The 17202-nt window shown below is 41.5% G+C and overlaps 1 protein-coding gene across 3 annotated transcripts in view; it reads left to right on the plus strand.

Moving 5' to 3' along the window:
- Positions 1 to 17202, plus strand: part of LOC309370200 (WASH complex subunit 2-like) — a 39128-nt gene that overhangs the window by 3294 nt on the left and 18632 nt on the right. For 2 of the 3 annotated variants that reach the window (XM_081911702.1, XM_081911700.1), the window contains exons 3-14: positions 827 to 885; positions 1116 to 1160; positions 3480 to 3578; positions 4464 to 4536; positions 5764 to 5817; positions 7625 to 7734; positions 9241 to 9313; positions 11454 to 11510; positions 12698 to 12862; positions 13446 to 13564; positions 15667 to 15756; positions 16070 to 16165. In XM_081911702.1, the coding sequence (XP_081767828.1) occupies positions 827 to 885; positions 1116 to 1160; positions 3480 to 3578; positions 4464 to 4536; positions 5764 to 5817; positions 7625 to 7734; positions 9241 to 9313; positions 11454 to 11510; positions 12698 to 12862; positions 13446 to 13564; positions 15667 to 15756; positions 16070 to 16165 (1040 nt within the window). The remainder of the gene's footprint in view (positions 1 to 826; positions 886 to 1115; positions 1161 to 3479; positions 3579 to 4463; positions 4537 to 5763; positions 5818 to 7624; positions 7735 to 9240; positions 9314 to 11453; positions 11511 to 12697; positions 12863 to 13445; positions 13565 to 15666; positions 15757 to 16069; positions 16166 to 17202) is intronic. The other variant, XM_081911701.1, reaches the window with a different exon arrangement.

Here is a 17202-nt window from a genome sequence, read left to right on the forward strand (position 1 = left end):
CTCGGTCCCTGCTCCTGCCAACCTAGCAGTTCGAAAGCACGTCATAGTGCAAGTAGATAAATAGGTACCGCTCCAGCGGGAAGGTAAACGGCGTTTCCATGCGCTCCTCTGGTTCGCCAGAAGTGGCTTAGTCATGCTGGCCACATGACCCGGAAGCTGTACGCTGGCTCCCTCGGCCAATAAAGCGAGATGAGCACCGCAACCCCAGAGTCGGTCACAACTGGACCTAATGGTCAGGGGTCCCTTTACCTTTACTGCAGGGATGGAAATGGACTGTGTTGCAGGATCCAGAATTTCATTTCTGTAGGGATGAATTTGAAAGCGTACAAAAAAAAATAAATGGTTCCCTCATGGAAATTCAGAGTGCTGATATCCACGGAAACCTTTTTGTGGGAATCCATGCAGCCACTGCTAGTTTTCTTGCAAAGAAAATACTTTTCTTGTCACTCCCATCTTGGACATGGGAACCCAAAGAGGACTTCTCTTCCACTCAGTGTCTCTGGATTTGAAGAATTGAAGTTGCAAGTGAATAGGGAAGTGATTCATTATGTGAGTGAAAAGGATTGTCTGGTTATGTATTTACTACATTTATATTCTGCTTTTCTGCTAAAGCACTCAAAAACAGTTCATATTTTTAATAATGTAGGAAACATTACGTATAAAGATGGAAAAGTAAATCAGGTGTCAGCTCTTTCATGTTGTTACAGAAGAGTCAGGTGGAAAGTTATATGCATAGTTGTGTATAATTATTACCTGGGGAAAGGATATTGGTATATAGTGAATAATATGACACATAAGTCTTCTTTGTTTCCCTTCTATGAAACAGAAGGTTCAGTAGACAGTGATCGTGGAAGCATGATTGACAGCGAAGGCAAAGATGAAGAGGTAAGAAGGCATGAAGAACATTTCCCCCCCTTGAATATCCCCCCCCCAAGTTTAAAATGTAAAATTGAAACACTTTGGGGAAATTATAGGGATTTGTGGATTTTCATGTTGGTGGGTCCCCGACTTTATCTGCAGTATAGACCATAAGATTATATGGACGTAAGAAGTGAACATTCTAAAGCCTGTATAAATGTTGTTTAATTTAGTCTGAAATTGCTTTTGCCTTTCAGGACCTGGAAGAATTTGAAAATGCAAGTGAGGAAGACCACAAACCAGTAAGAAGTCCACCATGTGTACTCTTTACTAACGTAAAAATTCAGCTTTTCCAAGGGTAGGGAGTGGGCCATGGATTTTGAGTGTTAGAAATCTAACTGTGGCATAAGTGTACAAATGGCCTCATGGGGTATCTTGCAAATAGTAATCTTTCCAATGTTCTTTAAGATATGCACCTTCCTTGTTAGATCTGACTACTGAACTCCAATATTTTAAAAGTACAAAATAAAGTACAAAAGTACAAATAAATGTATTTAACTAAATTGTTGTGCTAGCAGAAGCCAGCACAAGGATTTCTGCTAGCACACGAGGTCCCGTCCCCCTTTCCTTTCCTCCCCTCCATGTGCTACATGCCATCCCTAAAACTGCTCTGAAGGGTTGGGGGAAACCCTGGAACAGATTTGGGGGGGGGAGAAGGGGGGAAGGTTTCATTGTGTGAGAAAATCATTGTGCTGACAGAACCTTAGCCTTTGTGCTATGTTGAATGCAACCCATAGATCATGCGTCAAACCTAATAAAACGTGTGTGTGTTTAAAAAGAGACAAATGGAAACTGATTTTTCTTAAAGGGTTCTACAAATAATTTTAGGTGGCTATTATCTTAACTGCCCAAGTTTTCTTTACAGAATAGAGTCCATACTAATTCATTGCTTTTTGTTCATAGAAAGCATTTTTTTTGTTAAACCAAAAGAAAGAGATGTAAAAGTGACTATCAAAGAATCTAAACATGTTTCCAATAGATTTAGTATATATTTCGAATTGCTCAGAGTTCACTGGTTAAATATTTCAACTTTAAATGTGATATTTAATAAATTTTCCTTTTGTATGAGATTGGGGGAATTAACCATAAAATGGATGGGAGCAAGCAAGCCCTGATGGCTTTGAGAGAAAAGAAGGAGTTTCCTTCTTCTACTTCCTCCCTGCTAGATTATTTAGGTTTGATTTAAAAAAAAAAGAGCAAATGAACCTGATAAGCTCCAGCTCTGAGCAGAGACACACACTATTTCTCCACATGTCTAATGGAAGATCTTAAGAAAGCTGCAAGCAGCACTGAGAGCAAGCGGCAGCTACTGTTATAATAGTAGAGAAGTTGTCAATTTTAACAACCAAACATGATGCACAATCAGTGGAGGTTCTGGTTTGCAAAATCAGCCTGCCAAAATACAGCTCTGTGTATGCACATGCATGCATGTGACCACTGTTGCAGCTTCCTTAGGTAAAGGCAAAGGGACCCCTGACCATTAGGTCCAGTCGTGACCGACTCTGGGGTTGCGGCGCTCATCTCGCTTTATTGGCGGAGGGAGCCGGCGTACAGCTTCCGGGTCATGTGGCCAGCATGACTAAGCCGCTTCTAGCAAACCAGAGCAGCGTACATAAATGCCATTTACCTTCCCGCTGGAGCAGTACCTATTTGTCTACTTGCACTTTGACATGCTTTCGAACTGCTAGGTTGGCAGGAGCAGGGACCGAACAACGGGAGCTCACCCCGTCGCGGGGATTCGAACCGCCGACCTTCTGATCGGCAAGTCCTAGGCTCTGTGGTTTAACCCACAGCGCCACCCACGTACCTGCAGCTTCCTTACCCAGCTCTAAATAATACTAGGTATGCTCAGTGTACTCAGCTGATTTCTGGCAGGGAGAAAGGCAAATCACAAAGTTGCTTCAGGGTTGGGTTAGATTGGCAGTGGATGCTCCTGAAAATGGTACGTGGATGCTATTTTATGGCATGCTACGTTTGCACACACAGAGCACTGATTTTCTTGATAATGGGGACAAGGGTATAATGCACAGTTAATGGGGGAACCTTCTGAACCCTAGGTTCATTGGCAAATGCCCAACCATTATGACCAGTGGCACTGGCTCTGCTTGAATCTGTGTAGCTTAGCAGGTAAAAGTGATTCCAGGCACTTCAGCTGACAATATCTGCCTTGGGAAAGGCTTTCATGGAAATGAAACATAAGACTGTGTGAGAGAAGAATACTCTACTTGTCATACAGCTTTCGACATCAGGTTGAATGCTCCTGTTGTCAGAAAGGAAAGCTACTGCCTGACAAGCATTCACTCTAAAGCTGGCTCAGTATACCTCATCTGATGCCTTCGTTATATATTTTTTGTTGCCAGGTGAAAATGTTCCTGTTCTACCAGGCCTTTTAATTATTTTTTTGTGCTTTTTTATGTTGTATTTTTCTATTGTGAACTACTCTCAGATCTTTTGATGAAGATTTATTATAAAGCCATTAAATGAAAAATAGTAAAATAAAGTACTACTTTCTATCTCAAGTGTCCTGGAGCATGAAGTGTGGTGTGTGTTTGTTTTTTCAGAGAACGGCACTGATGAGTGACGAAGATGATTTTTTTGGTGACTCTGAAAAAGGGGAAGACGATGATGAAGAAGGTGACTTAGAAGAGAACGCAAGGCTGGTAAGTGATTGCTGCCTGACGTCATTTCTAGTTTTATTCAGAAAAACTTCGGACAAAAAAAGGCACGAGGGAAAAATATTCACCATAGTTGATGGATTAGCTCTTCCATGTTTAGAAAAGGACAGAAAACTCTCTGATACAATTCAGTTGGCTCAAAGCAGGGCTTTCTTTCTTGGTGCTGTAGATAGCCTAAGACTAGTTATGACATCTAAAAGTACACTAAGTAAAACCTGCTTGGTTTCTGCTTGGCATATGGCCCAGTAGAATGTTTCAATATAATATATTTGTACTGAAGACTGCTTATTCGTAAAATCATAATAATAGTTTTATATTACATCTTTTTCTTTGTTTAAGGCTTTAACACCACCGTGTGTTTTGCAGCCAAGAACAGGACCAAAAAGTCCCTACTATGTACCTAAATGATCATGAGTAACCTGCATTTGGATCGTATATGTAGCTTTGAAAAACAGAAAATCATCTAAAATAATACTAACAGGCTATTTTCATACAAAACGTTGCTCATTGGAACTGCAAGTTTTCTGTTCGCATGCGTGCTAATTCTACAAATCTGCTTCCCGCTGACTATTCTCTGAGAGCGGTATTAAGACTAATTTAACTCTTTTGGTAATCCAGGGGAGAATCTCCAATCTAGATGGTAAAGTGATGTTAACTAGTAGGGCACCTGACCCATTTTTTGGGAAGTGGGGGCAATTGTTCTTAGGATCGCCTATTCCTTTCATAGTCTGAAAAAATGGTCAATTTTCTTTTAAAAAAACACCTTTTTCAACAGCAATTTTTAAAAAGTTATGAAACCAAATTGAAACGAAATATGTGTGCATGTTTTCTTCTTTCCTTCTTCCATCCATTCCCATATGACTACTTCAGAAAAAGAAAAGGCCTACATCATTTACAGATGAGCTTGCCGCTCGTATCAAAGGGGAAGAGGAAGAGCAATCATGTAAGCTGCTTCTCAAAGCTTTTTTCTTTGATAAAGTTGAATTTTGTGCATGTGTGCGGTGTGAAAAACATTTTCTGTTGGCATTTGGAAACGTGCAGGACAAGTGTGACTTGCAGCAAAATGTTGCAATGTGGAATTCTGCTGCTGGGGATTTCAGCTATTAACATTTCATTCTCATTCATCCCTTCCCAAACTAATCAGTCAGTATTCCATGGCCACTGAACATCCTTCACCTTCACTGGGCAGTTTTGGGGTTCAACCCGTAGGGTTTTTCCTAAGGATTTTTTGGTATTTCTCTCCCAAGGCTGCTGTCACCTCCCTCTTCTATAGGGGTGATGTTCACTTTTGGCCCGAACTCTGGAAATAAAGGGAAAAAATGTGAGCCTTCAGATCTCTCTCTTCTCAGTCAGGAGACTGTGCAGAGCAAGTTGTTGACAGAACTAGAGAATGGACAAGTATCATTCATATCCATGTGCTTCTTTGTCCTTTTCCAATGTTCAATTTCCACCCAATTTCCAGTGTTTTTCCTCTCAACAGTCAGCCCACCATGATTACTCAGAACACATGCTCATTCTTTCAGGTCCCTCCACCCCTGGCCTTTTTCTAAGATACTTCATTCTTCTGCAAACCCTGAGGTTAACCTGAATCGCTTGACACTTCCCTCTTGTGTGTACCTGCCGCTGTTTGGACCACATAAGCCTGTCATTTTACATATTTTTACTAATGTTGAAAAACCATCAGTAGCTGCTATCAAAGAGAAATCAGGGACTAGAAAGAAGATTGAAAAATATTCCATTTGGGTAAAGTCTTTCTGTTATGAAAATAGCTTTCCCCTTTCCCTCCACCCCTAAGAGGTAGAGATGATAAATTATAGCACTTGATTAGATTAGTTTTGTTAAAAGTGGTTATACCTTAACAGACCCAGGCATAAGAGCACAACATTATGGTTTCTTTCTGGTTTTCAGTGATATGATGCTGATTGATTCTTATGTTGGCTTAGAGAGAGAGAGAGAGAGAGAGAGAGAGAGAGAGAGAGAGAGAGAGAGACGGACGGTATTTTACTGTTATGGAAGGCCCTTTGAGGGGAACTGTGATAAAATGTGATTTATAAATATTTCATTTTTTCCTGGCTTTCTGTTTATTGCTTGTCAAATGTTTCTATAAATGATGCATTGTCAAAGAACAATTAATAATCAATTAACTTTCTTCTACTTCAACCATTGGTAGATACAAAAAATAAAACCACAGTGACAAATAAGGAAGAAAGTGTCTCATCAGATGGTAAGTGTTGGTTTTTTCCCATGTGTTAAGTTTTCTTTGGACGTATGGAGGTGGAATTGATGGGGCATCACCTAGTCATTCCTATTCTAAATTTCTTAATGTTCTCAATCTTAATGAATACTACTGTGAGTTGGAAGTTTCAGGTTCCCTTTTTTTAGTGCCAAGACAGAAGAGGCATATGGAGAAGGTTGAGCAATTTCTGCATGTCTTATTGTGACTGCAGTCTTGTTGTTGCTGTTCTTAAGTTTTAAAATGTTTCCTATGAGATGAGGATGCCCTTTATTGCGTTTTTAGACCCTTGTTGCTCCTTTTGCACATAGCAAGGAACTACAAAAGAACTTGACACCAAAGTGAATCAAATGAAATGTGATTTCAGCTCTGAGTCCCAATCTGTTACTTTATCCATTGAACTGTATATCCACAAATACAATGGAGTGGGAAGAGTGGGAAGCTTGAGTCTTTGTGGCCCTCAGACAGTAAATTTGTCAGAGTTGTTCCTGGCTTCTTTCTGGGGTAGATGACCTAGTGCTTCATAATGTCATGGGCTGGTTGTACGCAGAGGCATGGTGGGCAGAACCAAGGGAAGAGGGCTCAGAGCCCGGGGAGTGGTGGTAATAATAATAATAATAATAATAATAATAATAATAATAATTTATTATTTATACCCCGCCCATCTGGCTGGGCCTCCCCAGCCACTCTGGGCGGCTCCCATAAAAACCAAAAATACAGTAAAATATCACACGTTAAAAACTTCCCTGAACAGGGCTGCCTTAAGATGTCTTCTGAATGTCAGGTAGTTGTTTATCTCTTTAACATCTGATGGGAGGGTTTTCCACAGGGCGGGCGCCACTACCGAGAAGGCCCTCTGCCTGGTCCCCTGTAGCTTTGCTTCTCGCAATGAGGGAACCGCCAGAAGGCCCTCGGCGCTGGACCTCAGCGTCCGGGCAGAATGATGGGGGTGGAGACGCTCCTTCAGATATACTGGACCGAGGCCGTTTAGGGCTTTAAAGGTCAGCACCAACACTTTGAATTGTGCTCGGAAACATACTGGGAGCCAATGCAGGTCTTTCAAGACCGGTGTTATGTGGTCTCGGCAGCCGCCCCCAGTCACCAGTCTAGCTGCCGCATTCTGGATTAGTTGTAGTTTCTGGGTCACCTTCAAAGGTAGCCCCACGTAGAGTGCATTGCAGTAGTCCAAGCGGGAGATAACCAGAGCATGCACCACTCTGGCGAGACAGTCCGTTGGACAATGATGAGGGGTCAGAGCGAGAAGACTGGGAAGAGGAGGAGTCAGAAGCTGAAGGAGTAACAGGGCTCTGGGAGAGACGTCCAGAATACGAGGCAGAAGCTGAAGGAGGCGAGTGGGAACAGGAAGGTCAAGAGGCAGAGATGGGTCAGTTTGGTGAAGAGTAATGGGTGCCTCCCCCTGCCGCTGCAACAAGCTTCCCTCCCCCTGACTCCCAGAAAGAGGAGAGATGTGAAATGGGAAGAGCAAAGACAGGCTGCATACAAGCACAGTCTCTGATTGCTTGGGGAAAGCCCTGGACAGGAGAAGACATAGATGGCTATGGGTAGGCAGGGACCTTTAGTCTTGGCCACTCATTTCATGGAGTAAGGCCTACAGGGAATGAGCTGCCGTGCCAGTTAGGCCTGAAACAGGCCAAGTCTGTGAAGATCCTGCTTTTGCTAATAAGGAGTTAACTCCAATTTGGAACTGTAATTTACCAACTGGCTCGCTCTGTAACACATAATGAACTTCTTTTCAGCAACTGTAAAAGACATTGATACATGTATTCCCTCTTCCTAGATGATGGGGATATTTTTAAACCCCCCAAGTTGACGGATGAAGACTTCTCACCATTTTGCTCTAAAGATGGCCTCTTCAGTGGTGGGACAGGACTCTTTGATGATGAAGAGGTTAGTATGATTCAAATCCATGCGCAGAATCAAACAAAGAGCTCAGAGATGATACCCTTCTGCTCTAGATGGTTATACCTAACACAGCGTCTCAATTCCCATCATCAGCTGAACATTTTTTGGAAGTCACTTATATCTCTCATATTCAGCATTCTTAGATATACTGAGCCCATTTACAATTCCCCAAATATTATGCTGCACCATTGGCTTCAGTTGAGTCATCCTCATGGTATAGCCACTTTATTTTCTTCTTTTTTTTATTAAAAATAAATATTAGGTTTTTGATAATTTTATACATAAAAACATAACCTTTTCAAACATTCAAATACAAGGTTCTTTTGAACCTTCGGACCTCCTTCCCTCCCTCCATGGATTCCATATTTAAATTTAAGTTTTCCACATCTTTTACCATTATCTATCTATTAATTAACCATAGTTATCACAAATAATTCCACATTACAAGTGTCATTACATTCCTGCCAAAGATTTTAACTGTTTACAATGGTCTTTTAAGTAAATTACAAATTTACTCCAGTCTTTAGTAAATACTTGATCTTCCTGGTGTCAGATCTTCCCCATCAGTTTCGCCATCTCTGAGCTAGTAGCATTCTCCCTACCATTGTTGAATGGTATAGCCACTTTCAATATCATTGTAAATGGCAGGAAACCACTAAAGGCTTCAGGAGATCCAGATGGTTGTTGAAGGCGATCCAGTTTAAAGGCAGTGGATCTAATCCTGTCCTTTTGCTTTCTTCAAATACAGTTTGGTGACCACAAGTATATAATGCTGCTGCTACTGTTTCATATCATTGAGTCTTTGTAGAGCGTTGAGTGGCTGTCGTATGCTGTTTGAGCATCTGGCAAATAAAGTTCAGTCCACACAGGCAGGCATTTTTTGCAGTGCTGAAAGGAAGAAGAGTAGATGAAACTGTGGTACCAGAGCAACACTCCAAAGTTAGGAATTGAGTGGCACCTTTTAGATGTGGCTTGCAGAATTCCTGCTTGGTTTGAAGATAAGGGATATTAAACCACTTTGAGGGTTGTTGTTTTTTACAATTGAGTAGCATATAAATGTTATGAGATTGAAATAAATAAATATAAATTAAAATGGTATGTTGAAATGGGCAACAAAGTATAATTCCCGGATATATCATCCCATAGTTTGATAACCTAATCCTGAAGTTGTGGATGTCCTATCTTACACTGGCTGATTTCTGCACCCAATGAATCTAAGCTTTTCATGTTGCAATTTGCAGCCAGTAAGGAAAACTAAATTAAAATGGTTCCTTCTCTAATGCTGTTTACACCGGTAGTCTCATTAATAGCCAGGAAGCAAAATGATGGTTTGCTACATGTCCTTGTGAAGTATATTTCCAAAATGTCACCTTTGTTGAGTCTAGCATTGTTTTATTCTGTAGCATTTGGTCCCTATTGTTCATGCAGTTACCCTATTTACAATTTATCTCATGCAGAAACTATTTACTATTGGTCTCTCTTTTCATCCAGAGTGACCTTTTCTCTGAATTGCCAAAAGGGGAAGATGTGATGGAAAAAGAATCGCGGGTCCCAATAAATGATGGTGAGGATTTCTGAAATGTGGAACAGACTGAACCATGGAGATTTCCTAAATGTAATGGAGATATATTAATTGGGAATGCTGGACATGAGCATAGTGCTGATTATATGATATATACATTAGAAGCCAGAAAACCTTGGCGTGAGTTCTAATGTGCAACTTTCCAAGTGCTTATGGTGGTGAAGAAAACCTTTCAAATTTGAAAGTAGCATCTGATGATGGGTCAAATCAAGAGCCAGTTTTGACATTCAGGAAGCAGTGTACATCTTTAGGCGACAAAAACTCATTGAATTTAGGAGAAATGGCATGCTAGAGAGGAAACTTACGTGGAAATCATTCTCCTTGACATAGTAGCTTTTTACAGTCAAGGATTCGCCCCACCTGCAAAGCAGCAACCTCAGACATCTGAACCACAGTCACTGCAGAGTTGGTTAGTGCTGCTTCTTTGTAACATCTGAAGTAAGAGTCTTAAGAAGGTTCAGGATATCGGTAGGAGCCTACATGTTAGGAACATAGGAAGCTTCCTTGGGAACCGGAAGTTTAGTTTGCACGGTCTGCCCATCAAGTCTTTGGTTGAGAGCAGTTGAGACAAGGAATACTAGGATGCCTTTTGAAGGCATTGGGGGTGGGACGGGAAATAGTGCACAGGGGCAAGGAACAAAAAATGGCCTGCTCAAACCCCTAAGAGCAAATAGTGAGTCCTGGAGCAAGGCTTTGGAAGGAGTTTGCAGTCCAAACCCCTGCAATTCAGGAATCTTGCCACCACCAACCTTCTGCTTAACAGCCACACTGACCCATTGCACCATTATTAGAGGCCAAGAGCCACATGTACGTTGCTGTGGTCAGCTGTGGGAGTTGTGTTTCTCCTTCACACGCCTTTATTAGCAGGCCAGAATGGGGTGAGTTTGCTGAATGCTGTCTTCATGTACTGATATTTATAAAGACCATGGGTGATGGTGGTGGGAATATCTATGATTAAGTACTTCAGAGAGAGATTTGATCTGAATATGATCTAGCCATCTTGATTATTAGAACTGTGTGAGCAGGGCATTTTATGTCCCTAAAACTTAGGGACATAAAAGAGGAGTTTAACTCTTTCCCCCATGTATTCAGTGAAGGGAATGATCATGAGCACCAGCCATGTCCCCAGTACCTACATATTCAGTGTTCATGTGAAGGGGATGTACCGTATTTTTCGCTCCATAAGACACACTTTTTTCCTCCTAAAAAGTAAGGGGAAATGTCTGTACGCCTTATGGATGAAATGTGTGGTCGATCGTTGGCTCCCTTTCCAGCCCCGCCCCCTTGCCCAGGCCTCCGTTGTTGAATGTTCTGCAGACGGAGACTGTTTGTTTCCCCAGTGACATGTGACTGATTAGATTATCTGTCTGGAAACTGTAGAAACGGCTCCCTTTCCTAAAGAAGCTGCAGAACTGTGAGTTGAACCCCATAAAACCAGGATTTTCCTCCTTTGCAAACTTAACAACTTTGAGCTGATCCTCAAAAAGGGGCTTTTCCCCTTTGCCAAAGAAGCTGCAAAATTTTGAGCTGATCACCCCCAAAAACGGGGCTTTTCTCCTTTGCAAAAGCAGCTGCACAACTGTAAGCTGACCCCCCCCCCCAAAACGGGGTTTTCCCCCTTTCCTCCTCTAAAAACTAGGTGCATCTTATGGTTAGGTGCGTCTTATGGAATGAAAAATACGGTACCTGCATTCAGATATACGGTGTAGGTCTCCTTCAGGTTAACATTGAACGTGCAGTTGTCTTAGAGGGTGTGGTTTATAGGTGTGGTTGCAATTGATTCTTTGGGTTTACTGAACAGGACTGGGGACCTCATATGTCTTAATGACCAAAGTGTTGGATGTAACACTGTTCTAGGTGAGGTCATTATTTTTACCCTTGAAGTAGCTACTGAGCGGAGGGTTAAGGGACTTTAATGTCAGCCAGAAAAGTAAAAATAGGAGAAACTGTACCTGTGAGATTTCCCCTTGTATTTTCTTCGAGTTATACCTCCCCACTCCTTGTAATCTGGTTAACTTACTAGAAAAATGCTCCTTCTCGTGTTCCGTTTTGTAATTGATCAGAAGTAACTCTGAAGTGAATGTTTTACATTTTCAATTTGACCGCATTATATGCTTTTTAGAGCCATCGTCAAAACCTACAAGGAGAGTTCCTGCTGGTGCGGTATCTCTCTTTCCAGGTATGAGTAATCAAGAGTTGACTTAAAATAGTGTATTTTATACTTTCTACCTTCACATCAATGGGTCTTTTGCAAACACCTGTGCATTACAGAGGATTCCAGGGCAAGTTCTGGGACACCTGTAGGTCATTTGATCTCATCTGCTCCCCTAAGGAAAGTCTAACTGGGTGGAGCTGAAATTGGGAGGCTACAGGTTCACATTTGGTTAGAGATTCCCAGCTGTTTTATGTTGTGATGTTAAGTCATGACTGAGTGGGGTTGGGAATCAGTAAGCTTGCACAGTGGTGCCCTGCAAGACGAATGCCTCGCAAGACGAAAAACCCGCTAGACGAAAGGGTTTTCCGTTTTTCGATGCGCTTCGCAAGACGAAAACGTCTTGCGAGTCTTGTGATTTTTTTTCACTCCCCCCCTTTTTCTAAGCTGCTAATAGCCTTTTAGCCGCTAAGCCGCTAATAGCGCTAATCCGCTAAGCCACTAATAGGGTTGCTTTGCAAGACGAAAAAACCGTTAGACGAAGAGACTCGCGAAACGGATTATTTTCGTCTTGCGAGGCACCACTGCATATGCATATAGTTCTCCTGGAAACCCATCCAATTATGATGATTTGCCTTTCCAATTTACTTGTTAATCGCTGCTGGTGTTAAATACCAAGTGATAATGTTCCTAATGATTTTAAAAAGCAAGGTCTAGACTAAATTTTTTGAATATACAGAATTAGCAAAAATGACCTATAAAATTCGAGACCAAAAAGTGGCAAAGTTTGAAGAAGAGTGGAGTAAATTTGTTGCATACATACGAATTAACTGCAGAAATTTAAAAACTGTAGCAGGGCTAATATAAATCCTGTGATGTGAATAGAGGGTAAATAAGAATCTGCATGAGAAGATTTAAATTAGGAAAACCGGAGCAGGGAAGGAGGGAAGTCGGGGCGTGAAATTGAGCAAGGTAAATAAGACAACACAAAATGTTGATTGTAAAAGTTTAAGTTTTATTTATGTTTGTGAAAATCAATAAAAAGCATTGGAAAAAATAAAATAAAAAGCAAGGTCTAGAAGTCACCATTAGCTTGTCCAGTATTTGCATCGGAGATTTGGAGAGAACATTTATAAACGGAACAACAGTTAATTAGTCTCAACAATAATAGGAACTTCAGTTAAACATGAGATGACAATGTATGTCCTCTATAGGTGGAAATGACGTGTTTAGCCCCTCCTCGTTTCTAAAGGGGAAAGAGGATAAGAAACTGGCAGAACCTGTCGCAGATAAAGCACCTAGACATGAAGATGTTGGGCTTTTTGATGATGATGATGATGGCGGCAAGCTTGAGTCAAATAAGAAAAGTTTCATTTCAGGTAAGCTGCATTTCATTCATTTGGAATCTTCCTTTAAACTTTCTGATAACTTGTTTTTCCCACAAAGCCTTGCTTGGAACAGAAGCGCTGAAGAAGTCTTTGGTTAGAACTTTGGAATGAGAAGTGTGGCAGCAACTGGTTATTTAATCATCCAAGCGATGCCAAGCAAATCCAAGCAACATAAAGCCACCCTAAATTTGTTGAATTTAGATACTGCCCTAGACCCAGAGGTCTCTTTATATTTAAGACTGCCACTTCTTTAAGTGCCTTGTGTCTCTGACAGTGGCTCAACATGCATAAATCTAGCAGGTGAAGCTTTTGCTGGTGTGAAAGTAAAATGATGGGGAAAGCTTGAGTTGTAATATGTTTGAATTACAAGCTCCTCTTGAAAGGTCCTTGACATGTATTGAGTAATAAACCAGGGTTTGTGACTATACACTGTTTTTCTGATGCGTATGATATGATATGGTGCTTTAGCCATAAGCCATTGCAAATACAATAAAATATACAGTGTCTTTGATAGTTGACTTCTTTCTTAATGAGTTAACTTTTTCCCTGAAGTAAACATTTTGTTTTTAAACAGCCAAACCTGAAGCTGATCTCTTTGAAGGTGAGGAAGATCTGTTCAAGGAAAAGCCTGACATTGCCACTGTTACAAACAAAGCAGCTAAAGAAAATAAAGACTTTACAGCAGGAGATAAGGTAATCAACATAAATAAACTTTTTAAAAAATAAATAATAATGACATCATTGATCTTTCACTACCCAGCAGCCTAGGGAGAGAAAGGGGTTGTTTCACCCACTTTTGGCTCTCATTGGGGGCCCAATTAGTGCCATTGCCTTCCGTTAAGAGTTTGGGTGTAATCCTTGATGCCTCCCTTTCAATGGAGGCGCAAGTTACAACAGCAGCCAAGGCGACATTTTTCCACCTTCCCTCCCTCCCTCTCTTTCTTTTTTCCTTTCCTTCTCCTGCTGCGATGAGGCTGCATTTTAATATTTAAATATTTCAGTATTTTAATGTTGTATTTTAATTTTGTTTTTAAGTTGTAATGATTCAACTTGTTTTTATTACTTGTAAGCCACTCTGAGCCCGGCCTTGGCTGGGGAGGGCGGGGTATAAATAAAAATTATTATTATTATTATTATTAAGTTCACCATTGGCTTCTTCCTTGGACATTTCTGGCATGCAAATCAAAACAATAGCTGCTGACAAATCTACTCTTTCTGTAAAGGATTGTGAGATTTTGCTCTGGAGAAAGCTGTGTTTAAAAAACAACAACACTTTTTACTATCAAGACTTTAAAAAGACAGCAGCACAAGTAAATCTTAATACAGTTGTACCTTGGATCCCAAACGCCTTGCGAGTCGAACATTTTATCTCCCGAACACCGCAAACCCGGAAGTGAGTGTTCCGGTTTGAGAACGTTCTTTGGAACCCGAAAGTCCGACACGGTTCCTGTGGCTTCCGAACGTTTTGGAAATTGAACAGACTTTCAGAATGGATTCTGTTCAACTTCTGAGGTACTACTGTACAATAACACAAGACGTACTGAAGAAGAACAAAAAAAGTTATTGAAATGGCTTAATAGAAAACCAAGGTAAGTACAAAACAGAGAGTGAGGCATAAGGCAATAAATGAAAAGGAGGAACATAGTCTTTTTCGTGGCATCAGGTGAAGGTGGCATGATTTGCACCAGTTAAGCAAAGTTATATGTTATAGGTAATGCCAGATAGTCATAATGTCACTAGCATAAGTGGCTTTCTATGTTGTTTGCTTACGTGCATCATAAAAGTCAGCCAAGTTGCAGCAAATTCATTGGTTTAAGCCAGAGCTTTCCAAACTTTTCAAGTTGGTGACACACTTTTTAGACATGCATCATTTCGTGACACAGTAATTCTGTTTTACTAGCAAACCGGAGGTTAAACTAACCCCTTTCCAGCCCTGGGGGGAGCTTGGGAAGTGTTTTTGTGACACACCTACATACTGCAGCCAACACACGAACGTTTTGCAACACACGGTTTGGAAAGCTCTGGTTTAAGCAGCCCCCTTCAAACCTTAAAGATAATGGATTAATTTTTCTGAGACAATTAAGAACAAAGCTTTCTTATACCAGCAGTTCACATTAATAACAGAAACATCTATCCTTCCCCAACCAGTCTTGAGTGTAACTGAAAAGAAAATTGCCAAAGATTTTTAAGCATTTATTCCTGGAAGACACAATTTGGGGTCTAGGATCAGTGAATTGCCAATAATGATTCCAATTTCCTTTAGAAAGTACCCACACAGCCTTTTTACTTCTCACATTCTGCATGGTGGTCTTTTATATGAGCAGGACATGGGTATTGGGTTTCTCTAGGCTTGGCTTTCTTTTTGCAGCAGTATTTTGCAGAGATGAAAAAGAATACAAAGATAAAGCTAACAAACTGACAGCAAAAAAGGGCACATTTTGAGTAGCAAAATTAGAAAAGCAATTACAGTGGTACCTCGGAAGTCAAACAGAATCTGTTCCAGAAGTCCATTCGACTTCCAAATCATTTGGAAACCAAGGCATGGCTTCCGATTGGCTACAGGAAGCTCCTGCAGCCAATCGGAAGCCATGTTGGACATTTGGGTTCCAAAGAACGTTCGCAAACCAGAACCACTCACTTCTCGGTTTGCGGCATTCAGGAGCCAAAATGTTTGAGGCAAAATTGCAAGGCATTCGTCAACGACTAGTTGAGAACCAATTCTAAAGCATGATTATTTGCAAAACCTTTGCAAATCAACTTTAATGTGTTTGTGTGTTTTGTTGTTGTTGTTTAAGAGTCAACCGTCTGCTGAAAATGTCCGGTCTTCAACTCAGACATTTTCCAAAGGCCACAAAAGCCTGTTTTCTGATGAGGAGGATTCTGAAGTAAGTTATTAACCTAACCATTCACTTTTGCACCAAACCCAACCGAGCTGCAAACTTGTCAGTGGCTTTGGCTTGCATGCCACAAAATATGTTTGGTCCACCTTTATGTTGATTGTCTGCAGTTGTGCCTCCCTTGTTGTCTAATCAGCTGAGTAAAACCACAAGTAGTGGAGGAAAAGGTAAGGTTCCCAGAAGTCCAGAAAGAGAGAACGCTACCCTTCATGTCTGCCCATTGATGCTGAATATTCCAGATGAGGAAATGTATTTCTGGGGGTGGAAATTGCTGATGCCAGCTTGCTTTTCTGTCCAACAGGATTTGTTTTCTTATCCATCAAAATCAAAGAGTTCATCTTCTAGCAAAGTGACAACAAAGACATCACTATCTTTGTTTGAGGACGAGGATGAAGAAGTAGGTGTTGCCTGAAAGCACTAGGTTCTACTTCAGAGTAAAGTATGCTTTCTGATGCAGGCCTGCGTGACACAATGCCTGGGGGCTGATTGTGGTTCTCCCTTCTCCCCCTATTTGTGTCCCTGCTGGGGATTTCCAAACATCAATTGTTTGCAGCCCATTCTTACCTCTTTGTGGGGAAATTAACTGCCTGGCCCCACGAGCCCAACAACCGTGGAGTATGAGCGTGAGGAAATACTGCTCTTCCTTTTCTTGGACTTGTTGGCATTTGATGGAATTGGTCCCATCTTTGCCTGCCAGCCGGTCATGCTGCATGGAATACCTGCATCTGAGACACTCTCTAGGTCGAATTACAGTGGTGCCCCGCAAGACGAGTGCCTCGCAAGACGGAAAACCCGCAAGACGAAAGGGTTTTCCGTTTGCGAGTTGCTTCGCAAGAAGAAAGCCCATAGGGAAATCTCCGGGGACCTCTTTTAAATGCTGGTGGTGGGGAGCAAAGCCTTCCCCCCCCCTCCGGCCTTCAGAAGAGGTCCAGGAAGGCCGGCGGGGGCCGAAAGGCTTTGCTCCCCACCGCCAGCATTTTAAAAGCGGTCCGGGATAGCAGGGAAGCGCTTCCCACTATCCCGGAGGGCTTTTGAAGGCAGGCGGGGGGGGACCTTCAGAAGAGGTCCAGGACAAGGAGGAGTGGACATAAGAACTGGGAGCACGGAGGGCAGTAAGAGCAAATAAGGAGCCTAAAGGAAGAAAAGCGGGTGTGACTGAGAAATGAAGCAAACAACAAAATAGAGTTTAACACAGATGGAAGTTGCAGGTTCTCAATCAGAGAGCAACTACAAAGGTTTTGGGGAACCCCAATACAGCATTGGACTTCAGCTGTGGGGGGCAGTTTCATTCTTTCAGAATTTGATTGTTCAGGAGCCAGTCTTGCTTAAACAAGTTATTTGACATTAGGGCCACTAGACAAGCCTGACATTGATGGGAAGTTATGTCTAGAGGATATCTTGGAACGCAGAATGTAAGACATACTTAATTTAGTC

Source organism: Podarcis melisellensis, assembly GCF_964234715.1.
Source record: "Podarcis melisellensis genome assembly, chromosome: 5".
In the NCBI taxonomy this organism is placed as follows: Eukaryota; Metazoa; Chordata; class Lepidosauria; order Squamata; family Lacertidae; genus Podarcis; species Podarcis melisellensis.